This window comes from Notechis scutatus, chromosome 8, assembly GCF_049901735.1.
Source record: "Notechis scutatus isolate UNSWTSFEM ecotype Mainland chromosome 8, rNotScu1.2, whole genome shotgun sequence".
NCBI lineage: Eukaryota > Metazoa > Chordata > Lepidosauria > Squamata > Elapidae > Notechis > Notechis scutatus.
This window is the reverse complement of record NC_142016.1, coordinates 23,105,749-23,118,889: the sequence shown is the minus strand read 5'-3', so window position 1 is coordinate 23,118,889 and position 13,141 is coordinate 23,105,749. Positions and strand designations below refer to the sequence as shown.

The window sequence follows — 13,141 nt, the reverse complement described above, 5'->3', positions numbered from 1 at the left end:
TGTATTCAAGTATTGGTCTACCAAAGGTTTTGTGTGCCCTAGTTAGTAATTCAGTATTAACCAGAGGAGAAATTTCTTAAGATTAGATTTCCAACTCTTGAAGCTTTTTTGGCAATGTTGTTGCAGTGAGCTCTTGCGCATAGATGATGTGATTGTGATTGTCATCTTCGGATTTTTTTGGGGGGGGATGTTTGCAGATCCTGCAGCCCAGAGGACGGAAAATATTTAAGTCTCGCCCTGGCTGTGTAGCACCTGGCTCACCCATTCTTTTAGCAACTGTCACAACCAGCAAATTCTGCTCAAGTCTGGAAGTGGGAATCCTGCTGCTTCCTTACCATTCTGACTTAAAACTCTCACACACACAAACGTTATTTTGCAAATGTAAAACCAGCACTGCTATGAAAACAAATAATAATAGGCAACAGGGTTCCCTATTATTGATCACAACATGGGCTGTGTGTTCCTTTTGTCCATAGAGCAGGAATGGGCTGGCTTTTGTTTACAACTGATGTTACTGCTCTAATCTAGGATGAAAGAAAATAGTAAAACAGAAGGAAAAAATGCCAATGTACCTCGAAAATAAATAAACCCACCAACATAGAAGGAAAAAAACAAAATGCATAGGAATGAAACTGACATACTGATATTTCAAGGTAAGCACAGGACCACAATCGAGCCCCAAATTTCTGTTGCTAAGTGAGACATTTGTTAAGGGAGTTTAGCCCTGACCTTTTTTGCCACTGTTGTTAAGTGGATCACTGCAGTTGATAAATTAGTAACATGGTTGTCCCGTGAATCTGGTTTCCCCGTGGACTTTGCTTGTCAGAAGGTCGCAAAAGGAAACCACCTGTCTCAGGAACACGGCAATTGTCATAAATACCAGTCAGTTGCCAAGCATCTGAATGTTGATCACGTGATCATAAGTGTGAAAAAGGTCATAAGTGTGAAAGACGGTCATAAGTCACATTTTTCAGTGCCATGACAACTGAACCGTGGTAAGCCAAGAACTTCCTGGGTTTAGAGGCAAAAAAAAAAAAAGATTGGAAGCCTTTTCAGTATACATAACATTTTATCTTATTTTAAATGGAGTTGAAAACAGCTAATTTGGGGGGTGGGATGGATTGGAGGATAGGCTTTTAACTACCATCTTGGACAGAGCAGTCCTGGAAGCTATTTGTAAGATGCAAAATGGTTTTAAAAAAAAAAAAAAAAACCTGGTTTTTATTCTTTCTTTTTCTGCAATGTTCTTAACATCCTTCAACAATGAGAATGATAGCAAGAAATGTTCGGTATATAACTTGAAATCAAATTAAATCTTTATTACCGCCACTGTATGCAACGACTTCTTGTCTTTGTCCTTCCATCCCTTTAGAGTTGGGTCTAAATTATGTGTGCAAAAGGCCAGCACCAACACATAAATTGGAGCCCTTTGTAACTAGTAAACCTGCCATGAACATCAAATGATGCTTTCACCTGAAGTGGAATGACTCATGTTCTTTTAGCAAATAATATATAAATATATACTAATTCTGAATGTAGTGTATATGCATTCCTTACTTTTCCATTACCACCTGGGCATCTAGCCACACCTCTTTGGGAAGGGCAGGTAGGTGTTGGTTCATTTGCAGAAGGTTGAGTGGCCAGAGGTGACCACATACTGGTTTCCTGACATATAAAAGCTTGAATTTTCCTGGTGGTACCAGATTCGGTTTTGAACAAAAGAAGAGGAAAAATTGCCAGCCTCCCAGTGCAGAGAAAGCCACCTTGCTCAATGGACGGTGTACGCAGTAACCTTGGATGGAGAAGCTCCTGGTGGATGGTGCTTTGGGCAGGTATGGATGAGAACCTCGAGTAGCAAAGGCTGGATGTGATCTTTGGTGGAGGAATAAAATCCTCATTGTAATTCCTGGTGTATCTACAAGAGACAGAGACATAGAGAGAGAGAGAAAGAGAAAGACTGACACAGAGAGAGAGAAAGAGAGAGAGACAGAGACAAACAGAGACAGACAGAAAGAGAGAGAGACAGAGAGACAGACACACACAGAGAGAGAGAGAGACAGAGAGAGAGAGAGACAGAGAGAGAGACAGAGAGACAGAAAGAGACAGAGACAGAGAGAGAGAGAGACAGACAGACAGACAGTCAGACAGACAGTCTACATAAACAGTGTGTTGTCTGGGTGCAGTGAATTTTGAGAAATAGTAATGGTAATAATAACGATCTTCACAACATTTATAATAATCACATCATCATCATCATAGCATTTGCTTATCCATTTTACTAAACCTTTCTTATATAATTCATCATCCTCTTAAGCTTTTAAATTTCTAACTTCTGTTTGTTTGTTAGCCACTGGTAAAACACATCCCATGTTAAAAAGTATTCTGTTTCTTCCTTCGCCTTAATTTTAAGTGTTAATCTATCCATTTCTGCACATTCTAATGTTTTTTTAAATTACACTTTCATCTGTATCTCTTCATTTCATCTCTTCATTTTTCCACTGTTGTGCAAACAGTGTTGCCGATGATAATTATTATTGAGTCTCAAAATCCATGGAAGTGCCAAAGGTCTACTTTTCCATGTCTCAGAAAGCAATCAATGTTTTTTCTTCATTAACATTTAGCCGTTATAAGGTCCTCTGGTGTCATTAACCTGCTTTGCTAAGCATAGTTTGGGAATAGCAAGTCATGCGAACCAAGCATGGTGGTTTAACCCCAGTTAAACAAATTGCAAGGGTCACCAGATGTTGGGGTGTGTGGGTTAAATTCCTCCAAGTGTTAACCACATTGCTTTTTCGATTTTTTTTTTTTTAATTTGGTTGATATGGTGTTTTCTAATTTCTCCTGCAGGATAGCAAGGGTGGCTTTATTGATATGAAGATCTGTGATGGATCATGCAAAAGCATTGTGCAGAAACCTTTTCTGCAAATAAATTCTAGGAAGGGGTCTCCTTTACTTGATGAAATGTATTTTACTTAAGACTCTTTCGTTTCCCTCCCCCTATCTCTCTTTCTCCTTTCGACCTGCAGGCGCCGTCCTCCATTGTCGTTTTCACATGGCTCAGCCTCAACCTGAAGTGGTTCCTATTGAGGTTGATCCTCCAAATCCAACGGAGACAAAAGAGGTCCTGATGAGCCCACCAATTCCCTCAGATAAAATTAAGTTCTGCACCTGGTACCGTCAGCAAAAAGGGGGCGAATTGGAAGAAATCAAGACGGTGTATCCAAAAGGAGATGAAAACATACCTGAAGCAGGATTTGATGAGAGAATAACGGTCTACTCCAACTGCACCCTTCACATCAAGGAGTTAACAAAAGATGATAGTGCAGACTACGTGCTGGTAGAAGGAGGAGCTGGATTTTCTAATACGGGAAATGTCACCATAAAGGTTGGAGGTAAGACTTGCTAACCCTTCTTTGTTGTTGTTGTTTTTTTTTAATTTTGGGACAAGGTGGCCATTCAGAGTCCCCGTGTGTGGAGGCATCGGCTCAGCTACCAAGCTGGAAATGAGGACTTCTCTTCATCCATAAAGTCCTCCATGAATGAGGGCCTCCCTACCGGTGGTGGGATTCAAAAATTTGTACTACCGGTTCTGTGGGCGTAGCTTGGTGGGCGTGGCAGTGGAAGGATACTGCAAAATCCCCATTCCCTCCCCACCCTACTAACCTGCTTTCCAGCTCCGTTCTCCTGTACAGGGCAACCAAAGGAGACCCAGCCAATCAGCTGGGACTTGGGAGGCAGAGAATAGATGGGGGCGGGGCCAGTCAGAGGTGGGATTGGCCGGTTCTCCGAACTACTCAAAATTTCCCCTACCGGTTCTCTGGTTTCTACCACTGTGCAGTTTGCTGGTAATAATCATCTGTCTTCTGTCTGCAGATAATTTGCCGCCACCAAATGTGATCGTCAGGCCAGCCACTTTCCTGATGGAATCTCAGCCCGTTTGGTTATACTGCAATACAACCATCACTCAAGACGTTAGATGGTTTAAGGACAGCATTCTTCTCGACGAGGGCTACGATTTCACAGATTTCAACCGGAGCCTCCACATTGCCTCCGTAACCCAAGATAACACCGGGAAATACTGGTGCCAAATCTCCAATGGTATCATTACAGTGAAAAGTTATCCTGTATTCCTCAGTGTGATCTGTGAGTATTTGGTGTGCATCGCCTGCCGCTCAGTTTTACATGTCCCCTATAGAACTGTTATTTAAATTGCAAGGTCTCTTGTAGAGGACATGTTAAAATCCTTCTGACCCATGTAATGTCTTCTATCATAATGAAAACAAAACAAAAACCTATAGAGAGAATAAACTCTACTCTTTCAACAACAGCCTGGTCAAGGAAGGAAGGAAGGGAGGGAGGGAGGGAGGGAGGGAGGGAGGGAGGGAGGGAGGGAGAAAGGGAAGGAAGGAAGGAAGGAAGGAAGGAAGGAAGGAAGGAAGGAAGGAAGGAAGGAAGGAAGGAAGGAAGGAAGGAAGGAAAAAACTTGGCTTGAGGCTCATGGTTTAATTAGGGCAATCGTCAGAACATTGACAGAAGGAAGGAAGTGGATGGAGGGGGAAAGGAAAGGAAAGGAAAGGAAAGGAAAGGAAAAGAAAGGAAAAGGAAGGAAAGGAAGAGAGTAAGTGAGAGAGGAAGGAAGGAAGGAAGGAAGGAAGGAAGGAAGGAAGGAAGGAAGGAAGGAAGGAAGGAAGGAAGGAAGGAAGAGAAGGGGAAGGAAAGGGGGAGGGAAGGAAGAGAGTGAGTGAGTGAATGAGGGAGGGAGGGAGAGGATGGATGGAAAGAAGGAAGAGGATGGAGGGGGAAAGGAAAGGAAGAGAGTGAGTGAGTGAATGAAGGAGGGAGGGAGGATGGGAGTAAGGAAGGAAGGAAGAAAAAGGAGGGGGAAAGGAAAGGAAAAGAAAGGGAAGGGAAGAAAAGGGAAGGGACGGCAAGGAAGAGAGTGACGGAGTGAATGAGGGAGGGAGGATGGAAGGAAGGAAGGAAGGAAGAGGAGAGGGAAAGGGAAGGGAAGGAAGAGAGTGAGTGAGTGAGTGAGTGAAGAAGGGAGGGAGGAAGGAAGGAAGGAAAGATTCAAAGGAAGGAAGGAAGGAATATAAATGAAAGGAAGGGAGAAAAGATTATGGACGTGTGGTGAGCCCCAAAGAAAATTCTTTTCTCATCAAGGCTTTGGGCCCCTCAGAGGCGGTTTGTTTCCTTATTGCACCTGAGTAATTTGGTCCTGTCGTGGCACAAAAAGTGCTTCAACCTTAACTGGGGAAAAGGACATCCACAGTGGGAGTAAACATCCTCTGAACGTCAGAAGGGAGAGAATTTATGATGTTGGTAAATGCGGTGAGAAGAGTCGGCAACACCCAGCCTCTCGGAAGCTGGAGAAGGTGAGGAACAGGGCAGGGCGATCCAGCAGAAATCCAGGACCAAACGGAGCCCGTTCCCCTGGCCATAAAGAGAGGCAGCATTGCCTAGTAGCCAGTCCCTATCACCAACAGGGCTGGCCCAGTGGTGAGCCGCAACTGGTTCTGTGAGTGTGTGCAAAGTGCGCGCAGGATTTAAAAAAAACCCACCAATTTTAACTTCTACAGCTGACCTTCTAGGGCTAAGTAGAATAGCTGAGGTGCGGAAATCCATTGTGCCGTGCGGATCAGCTGAGCTGAAAAACACGGAAATATAGGATAGAATAGGGCGGGGCCAGCTGATCATCGGAACAACCGGTTCTCTATAACCGGTCCAAACCAGGAGCAACCCACCACTGGGCTGGCCCCAATGAGGACTTAGCTAGAGTTCCCAAAGGAGTCAGTTCTCTGCATTTCGGTTGAAACACAGCAGCTAAATTCATGATGGGCATAGGATGGTGGATGCTACCTTGCCCATAAGGAATTTTATTGATGAGGCAGCCCAATTCAGACATCCATTTGTGTCCTTAAAGATACGGAGGCTTCAAGGTGTGGAAGCTTCACAATGAATGTTGTCTGTGGAGATTATCAGTCATCCAGGTTGTGGTTATCCCAAAAGTACTTTTTTCAAGAAGCAACTGAACTTTCTTTGTTTTTCCTTGAAGACGTTTCGCTTCTCATCCAAGAAGCTTCTTTAGCTCTGACTGAATGGTGGAGGATGGAAGAAGGTATACTCCTTGCAGTCTTCTGGTTGTTAGTGCTCTTCCTGAGAGTGCAGGGTCAAAGAGGCCATACACATTAAGAATGAACAGCCCTCTCTCAAACAGAGGTGGAGGGATACAACACCACACATCTCCTGTTTACAACACGGCCCTTTCACCAGTTCCAAGAAGGCACCACACCCATTTGCACTATTCAGGTGACCCTGAGGGCACAGAGATAAACCTCCAAGTGGCCTCAACGACTCTCAGGAAGAGCACTAACGACCAGAGGACTGCAAGGAATATGAATCCTTTCATCCTCCACCATTCAATCAGAACTGAAGGAGCTTGCTGTCAGGGTTCCGGCGATTGCCCAATTAAATCATGAGCCTTGAGCCAAGCTTCAAAAGATTTATTAGGAGCGACATGTCGGCATTAACCTAAATGAAGCCAACTCTGGCATACGTAATTTACAGTCACCTGTGACCCTGTTCCCCCACCCCCGGTGTATCATAAATCAGATTCTTCAATGAAGCATGTTCATGGGCTGGGTGTCATCAATCACATTCTCCAATGAAGGATTTTCTCAGGCAGAAGACCTGGTAGCCTAGCTACAATCTTTGTTAGATAAGGGTGGAATGTTCTTCTGGTTTTAAACTGCCATAGTGCTCCTTCAGATTTTTCCACCCCCTTGTTTATGGCAACTCGAAAACAGCCATAGGGATGTTTTATGAGTTGACATTTCTTGGATGAGAAATGAAACTTTGTCAAGGAAAACGAAGGAAGTCCAGTTGCCTCTTGAAAAGGCACTTTTGGGACAATCAAGACCCTGGTTGCTCTTGCGTTTGAACGGCTGGAAGTATTCTGCCTAAGTTGCTCTGTTCAAATTCAAACTTTTCTGCCTTGCATCTTCATCCCTAGATGGTCCAGGAACACCTATCATCAGTCCAGTGGAGGTCTGCAATGAAGAACACATAAACATCATCCTCTCCTGTAAGGCTGATGCATTTCCCCATCCTCAGTATGCTTGGTACCGTGATGGTGTCTGGTTGGATGACGGGCACAAATTATTCATCCCAAACTTCTCTGAGAGTCAAGCCGGGGACTACGTCTGCGAAGCCACGAATGAGCTCCTTCACCAAAAGACGACAAGCGAAATTCAGCACATTCGCTTGAAGAAAAGTACGTAACTGCAGAGGGTTCAGCACTTGTGGCCCATTGTCACTCTGGGTCTGGTGTGTCTGAGCCCCCTTTCACCAGCATTGTTTTGTGGGACCTGCCACCAGGGGTGGGATTCTACCGGTTCGGTCCGGTTCTATAGAACCGGTAGCTCCAAAGAGCAGCTGACACAGAACTGGCTCTCTCCAAAGATCGTCTTTTCTTTGGTTGGGCCCACCTGCCTGCCAGTTGGGCCCACCTGCCTCTAGGCTGTCCTGTATTCTTACCTTAGTGGCTTTGCATGGCACAACTGAGTGCTGCGTGTCAGCAGGATATTTTATTTATTTATTTAGTCAAAAGCCTACCAATATAACAGAAACAAGAATAAACATAAGTTTAAATACAAGAAATAGGAACTGATAATTGGGGACAATAGGACAGGGACGGTAGGCACGATGGTGCGCTTATGCACGCCCCTTACAGACCTCTTAGGAATGGGGTGAGGTCGATAGAGGTTAGTTTGAGGGTAAAGGAGTGGGAGTTGGAGCAGGTGACCACAGAATCAGGTAGTGAGTTCCAGACATTGACTATTCTGTTGCTGATATCGTACTTCCTGCAATTGAGTTTGGAGAGGTTTATATTGAGTTTATATCTGTTGTGTGTTCTTGTGTTGTTGTTGTTAAAGCTACGTTAAACGATATGGTGATTGCTTGCAGGAGAAGTTGTTTGCAAGTACTGCACAAAAAGTGAACCGGTTGTTATGCCGGTAAGATCCCACCCCTGCCTGCCACAACTTAAATCTAGTGGCCCCCAATCTTTTGTGCACCAGGGACCAGTTCCGTGGCGAGAGGTTTTTTTGTGGACGAGTGGTTTCGTGCGCTGTCTGCATCCCACGGATGGGTTTCGCTTGCCCGGTTTCTGGCATGTCGTGGCCCAGTGCCAGTCCACGGACTGGGAGTTGGGGACCCCTGGCTTAAACCTCCAAATAGAAAGGATCCTTGGCTCCATTGGTTGAAAAAGGCGTTGTTTGTTAGAGATCAACTGTACAGGGAGTTGTTGACTTATGACCACAATCGAGTCCAAAATATCTGTTGCTGAGTGAGACAGTTGTTAGACAGTTGATCTTCTGAGAAGCAAAGTCAAGAGGGAAGCCAGATTCACTTAACAGCCATGTTACAAACTTAACAGCTGCAGTGATTCACTTAACAACTGTGGCAAGAAAGGTCAGAGAATGGGGCAAAATTCATTTAACAACTGTCTTGCTTAGCCGCAGAAACATTGGGCTCAGTTGTGGTTGTAAGTCAAGCAGTGCCTGTAATAAATACATGTATTTATTTGTTTGCTTGGATCTCGCCTGTATCGTTTTTACAAGGTGGGGAACATATCCAGCAACTCCTTCTTTTTCCTATTTTCCCCACAACAACAATCCTCCAAGCTCAGCCAACCATCTTTCATGCCTAAGGCAGGACTAGAACTCACCGTCTCCTGGTGATTGGCCCAAAGTCACTCAACTGGCTTTTATACCTAAGGCAGGACTAGAACTCACCGTCTGCTAGTGATTGGCCCAAGCAGGTCCCCCAACCATCTTTCGTGCCTAAGGTGGGACTAGAACGAATGGTCTCCAGCTTTCTAGCCTGGTGCCTCAACCACTAGACCAAACTGTCTCACCATTAACCCTCTCCATTCCTGCACTTTGCTTTTGTTGTGTGTCATTCCCAGGACCTTCTGCATCATCAACTCTTTTGCCCTCCTTGCAGGTTGTGTGAGCGGAGTGACCATCACTGGCCTACACGAAGGCACAGAGGGCAAAAACACCTCCTTGCACTGCACAGCCGAAGGTGACGATGTTGTGTATTCTTGGACCAAAGGAGACCAGCCCGTGAATGAAAATGAACATGTCAATTTGACACCTGACAACCAGACCCTCAATTTCAACCCATGTGATCGAAGCGATGCTGCTAAATATATGTGCCATGCTTCCAACAGCTTCTCTTCCAATGACAGCGATCCCTTTGACTTAGCTATCATATGTAAGTCTGACCTTCTTCTCTGGAGTCATGCCAAGGCAGCCAACGTGCCTCACTTTGTGTTTGGGTTAAGAGAGGAACAACCTCTTGTACGGAGGCTAAAAAAAGAAGGGTTGCAGGAATTGAGTATGTCTAGATTGATGAAAAGAAGGACTAGGGAGCGACATGACAGCAGTCTTCCAATACTTATGCGGTTGCCCCAAAGAAGAGGGAGTCAAACTATTTTCCAAAGTACCTGAAGGCAGGACAAGAAGCAAAGGATGGAAATTAAGCAAGGAGAGAGGCAACCTAGGAGAAATTTCCTGACAGTTGGAACAATTAATCAGTGGAACAACTTGCCTCCAGAAGTTGTAAATACTCCCACACTGGAGGTTTTTAAGAAGAAATTGGACAACCATATAGGGTTTCCTGCTTGAGTAGGGAGTTGGAGTAGTGGACTCCCAAGATCCCTTCCAACTGTTATTCTATTACTCTGTTATTCCTTCTTACTCCAGAACGGGGGGGGAAAACTAGGAAGTTAGGAAAAGGTCAGCAACTAGAAAATCCAGCCAGCCATGTGCAGCAGCAGCCCAAAAAGCCAATGCAATCCTAAATTGCATTAACAGAGGGATACAATCAAGATCAAGGGAGGTCCTAATACCACTCTATAAAGCCTTAGTAAGACGACACCAAGAGTACTGCATCCAGTTTTGGTCACCACATTATAAAAAAGATGTTGAGATTCTAGAAAGAGTGCAGAGACGAGCAACCAGGATGATTAGGGGACTAGAGGCTAAAACATACAATGAGTGGTTACAGGAACTGGGCCTGGTTAGTCTAGTGAAGAGAAGGACCAGGGAAGACATGATAGCAGTCTTCCAATATTTGAGGAGCTGCCACACAGAGCACAGAGAGGAGGAAGGGGTCAAGCTATTTTCCAAAGCACCCGAAGGCCAAACAAGGAATAATAGATGCAAACTGAACAAGGAGAGATTCAGCCTGGAAATAAGGAGGAACTGTCTGACAGTGAGAACAATCAACCGATGGAACAGAAGTTGCCTTCAGAAGTTGTGGGAGCTTCATCCCTGGAGGCTTTCAAGAAGAGACTGGACTGCCATCTGTCAGAAATGGTGTAGGGTCTCCTGCTTGGTGGGGAGTTGGACTAGATCAGAGGTCACCAACCAGTGGGCCAGGGAACATTTCCACGAGAAAATTTTGGAGGTCTGCAGAGAAATGTCACCCCCAAAGCAATTAATCCAGGCTGCGTGGGAACACAAGGCTGCGCTGGCCACATGGCCCACGGGAACGCAAGGCTTGCGTTGCTTGCATTGCGAACAACATCAGGTAGTGAGGGGAGGGGGGAAAGGGCAGAGGGGGAGAACTTGCCCATGCGCCCCACGTGCCCCACGTGCCCCACGTGCCCCACGCGCCTGGCCTAGCCACCAGGCTGCTTCTTTCTTCTGCTTTTGGCTGCACACAAGGAAAGCTGCAAGGCCTCCTGCTCCAAGGGGCTGCGCTGGCAAAGACTCCTTTCTGGAGGAGTTTGGGGGAGAGAAAGAAAGACTTCTGCTGCTTTCTTTGCATGAAGCCAAAAGTCTCTCTTTCTCTCTCTCTCTTCCCTCCCTGAGAACGGAGCAGGAGATGATATCCTGCGATCCCAAATAAAGAACGATAGATCGATAGGAAAACAGGGTGGGGAATGTTCCTGCAGACTTTTGGGGGGGATTTTCCCAGGGTCTCAGCCACTTTCTGCAGAGACCCTGGGAAAACGTCAGCAAGCCACCATCAGTCAAAATTCATATTAGTGGTCCGCGGGATTTAAAATTATTGAGTTTCGGGGTCCCTGAGATCCAAAAGGTTTGTGACTCCTGTTCTAGGTGACATTCTAGGACAGTCCCTTCCCCAGACCTATTACACAAAATGAAATGGGAGCATTTTCCTTTTTTTTCCCCCCAGAAGATCCCAAGGCCATAATGTTGAAAGATATTCTTCTTCCGTTAAAAAATGCACCTTTTTCTTGCAGATGGACCTGATCCTCCTTTTATCAATGAGACAATTGATCTCAATGACGAAACAATCAGCCTAACGTGCATAGCTGTTGCCTATCCTGCCACAACAAATGAGTGGTATTACAATGGACAGCTGGTTGAGAATAGCCCGGAGGTGCTCATTCGGAAAATCATCCCAGAGAATTCTGGGTATTATTCTTGTCGAGCAATGAATCCCACATCTAAGAAGACAGGCGAGACCACTCTGGAGGTTGACATGATAGGTGAGTAGAAGATAGGGAAACCCTAGGTAAAAAGCATGGCAAAAAAAAAATTGAGGGGTTCCTGCCTAGAGATGGAGGATGGACATACACCTAATATTACCTTGTGGTCTCTTTTTCTCTCATTAGGAAAACTAAGAAGCTTAAGACGCCGTTGAGGGACCTGTAAGTATGAGTTTTTCTCAGAAAATATTCAGGAATGGTTCATATTACCCTAGTTTTCCCAAGTGTTTTGATGTTTGCTAGACATCGGGGCAGGAATCCATGACTCTCATCTGGGATCTCCACAGAGTAGGTCAAGACAATCAAAATGGCAGCCACAGCGAGGAAGTGCCCCCTGGTTTTATCTGTGTAGCGTGTTCAATGCACATAAAAACTAGGTGGTGTAGGAAAAATGAGGACACCCACACACACCCCAGATGAAAATATAATTCGGAAAATATGAGGCTGTGCAGAGATGGTTAGATTGACATTAAAAAGAAAAGATAAAGAAGATACAGAATATTACTCAACATGGGATATGTTTTACCAGTGGTTAGATATAAGAGATAGAAATTAGAAGAAGAAAGGCTATTACTATGTGTAAGTAAAAGATGAGCTATTATGACTATGATTATAAATAAGTTAACATTATTATTATCATTATAATTACAACCTTCATTATTATTCTTATTATCAGAACATTTGTTATTTCTCTGTAAAACGAAACGGGCCCAGACAATGCACTGTTTTCAAAGTATCTATGCGTAATTAAAATATAAAATAAAAATAAAAGTCAGTGCTTTGATTACACCATTGAGGTTTTTTTGTAGTCCTTAACCAGGTAGTTGTTAAGTGAGTCATGCCAGTTTTTTTGCCATGGTTATTCAGTGAATCTCTGTAGTTGTTTAGCGAGTCCTTTGAATCATTTTCGTTTTCAAACAGGTCCCCAGAACCTGGAACAAAAACTGTGCTTTAACCGCCTGGTGTGTTCTTTCTTTCCTCTTTTAGGTTTCTACTCTCTGATTTCTGAAACAAGCTGAAGCTTCATCTGTTTTTACATCATTTTAAATTTTGATTTTTTTTTGAAAAAACTATCTACATTGAAGCCACCTTGTAGACTCCCTCGGGGCTCACCCCTGCCTCTCCATTACAAGAATGGATCATATCAACACCCATTTATCATTTGGCTTTCCCTAATGAAAGAATGTAGTGCAGTTCTTCAGATGGATTGAGAGCAGTAGAGAAATTAGCACTCAATAAATCATTCTCTTTGGCAATTGGCTTGCTTTGTTGTGGCGACTGTGTTGCTCTGTTGTTGTTCTTGTCAGCGTCCAAGTACAATATGGCGGACCTCTTGATTCTGTGGTGTCGGAGTCGGTTGTGTACACCAGCGTTATTAACTGGACTGGATTTTAAAAAAAAAATCTTTAGCAAGATAAAAAACAACCCTTAAGGCCCAAATTCACTTTCTTCTGCAGTGGTTCTTCTTTCCTAGCCTTTAAATCAGAGGTGGGCTGCTGGGGGTTCGCAGGGGTCCGGGAGAGCCCCTAGCTAAGATTCTGTGCAGTTCAGAAAGCCCCAAAATCCCACTCCTGGCTGGCCCCGACCACCCCTCCCCTCCTCTACCAGGAGTCC

General features: G+C 44.6%; 1 protein-coding gene across 1 annotated transcript; it reads left to right on the top strand.

Annotated features, from left to right (window-relative positions):
• The first annotated feature begins 1,640 nt into the window (after positions 1-1,640).
• On the top strand, positions 1,641-12,787 carry LOC113421154 (cell adhesion molecule CEACAM5-like). Its single transcript, XM_087971165.1, has 8 exons — positions 1,641-1,832; positions 3,027-3,392; positions 3,874-4,143; positions 7,013-7,273; positions 9,007-9,279; positions 11,279-11,527; positions 11,654-11,689; positions 12,515-12,787. The coding sequence occupies exons 1-7, from the start codon at positions 1,772-1,774 to the stop codon at positions 11,680-11,682; spliced, it is 1,509 nt and encodes a 502-aa protein (XP_087827291.1). The 5' UTR covers positions 1,641-1,771; the 3' UTR covers positions 11,683-11,689; positions 12,515-12,787.
• The last annotated feature ends 354 nt before the right edge of the window (positions 12,788-13,141 follow it).

Excerpts from the sequence above, each read along its gene's own strand:
- LOC113421154 (XM_087971165.1), top strand. The coding sequence starts at position 1,772 with ATGGACGGTGTACGCAGTAACCTTGGATGGAGAAGCTCCTGGTGGATG. Across the intron at positions 3,393-3,873 it reads TGTCACCATAAAGGTTGGAG|ATAATTTGCCGCCACCAAAT; the intron begins GTAAGACTTGCT and ends TTCTGTCTGCAG. Across the intron at positions 11,528-11,653 it reads TCTGGAGGTTGACATGATAG|GAAAACTAAGAAGCTTAAGA; the intron begins GTGAGTAGAAGA and ends TTCTCTCATTAG.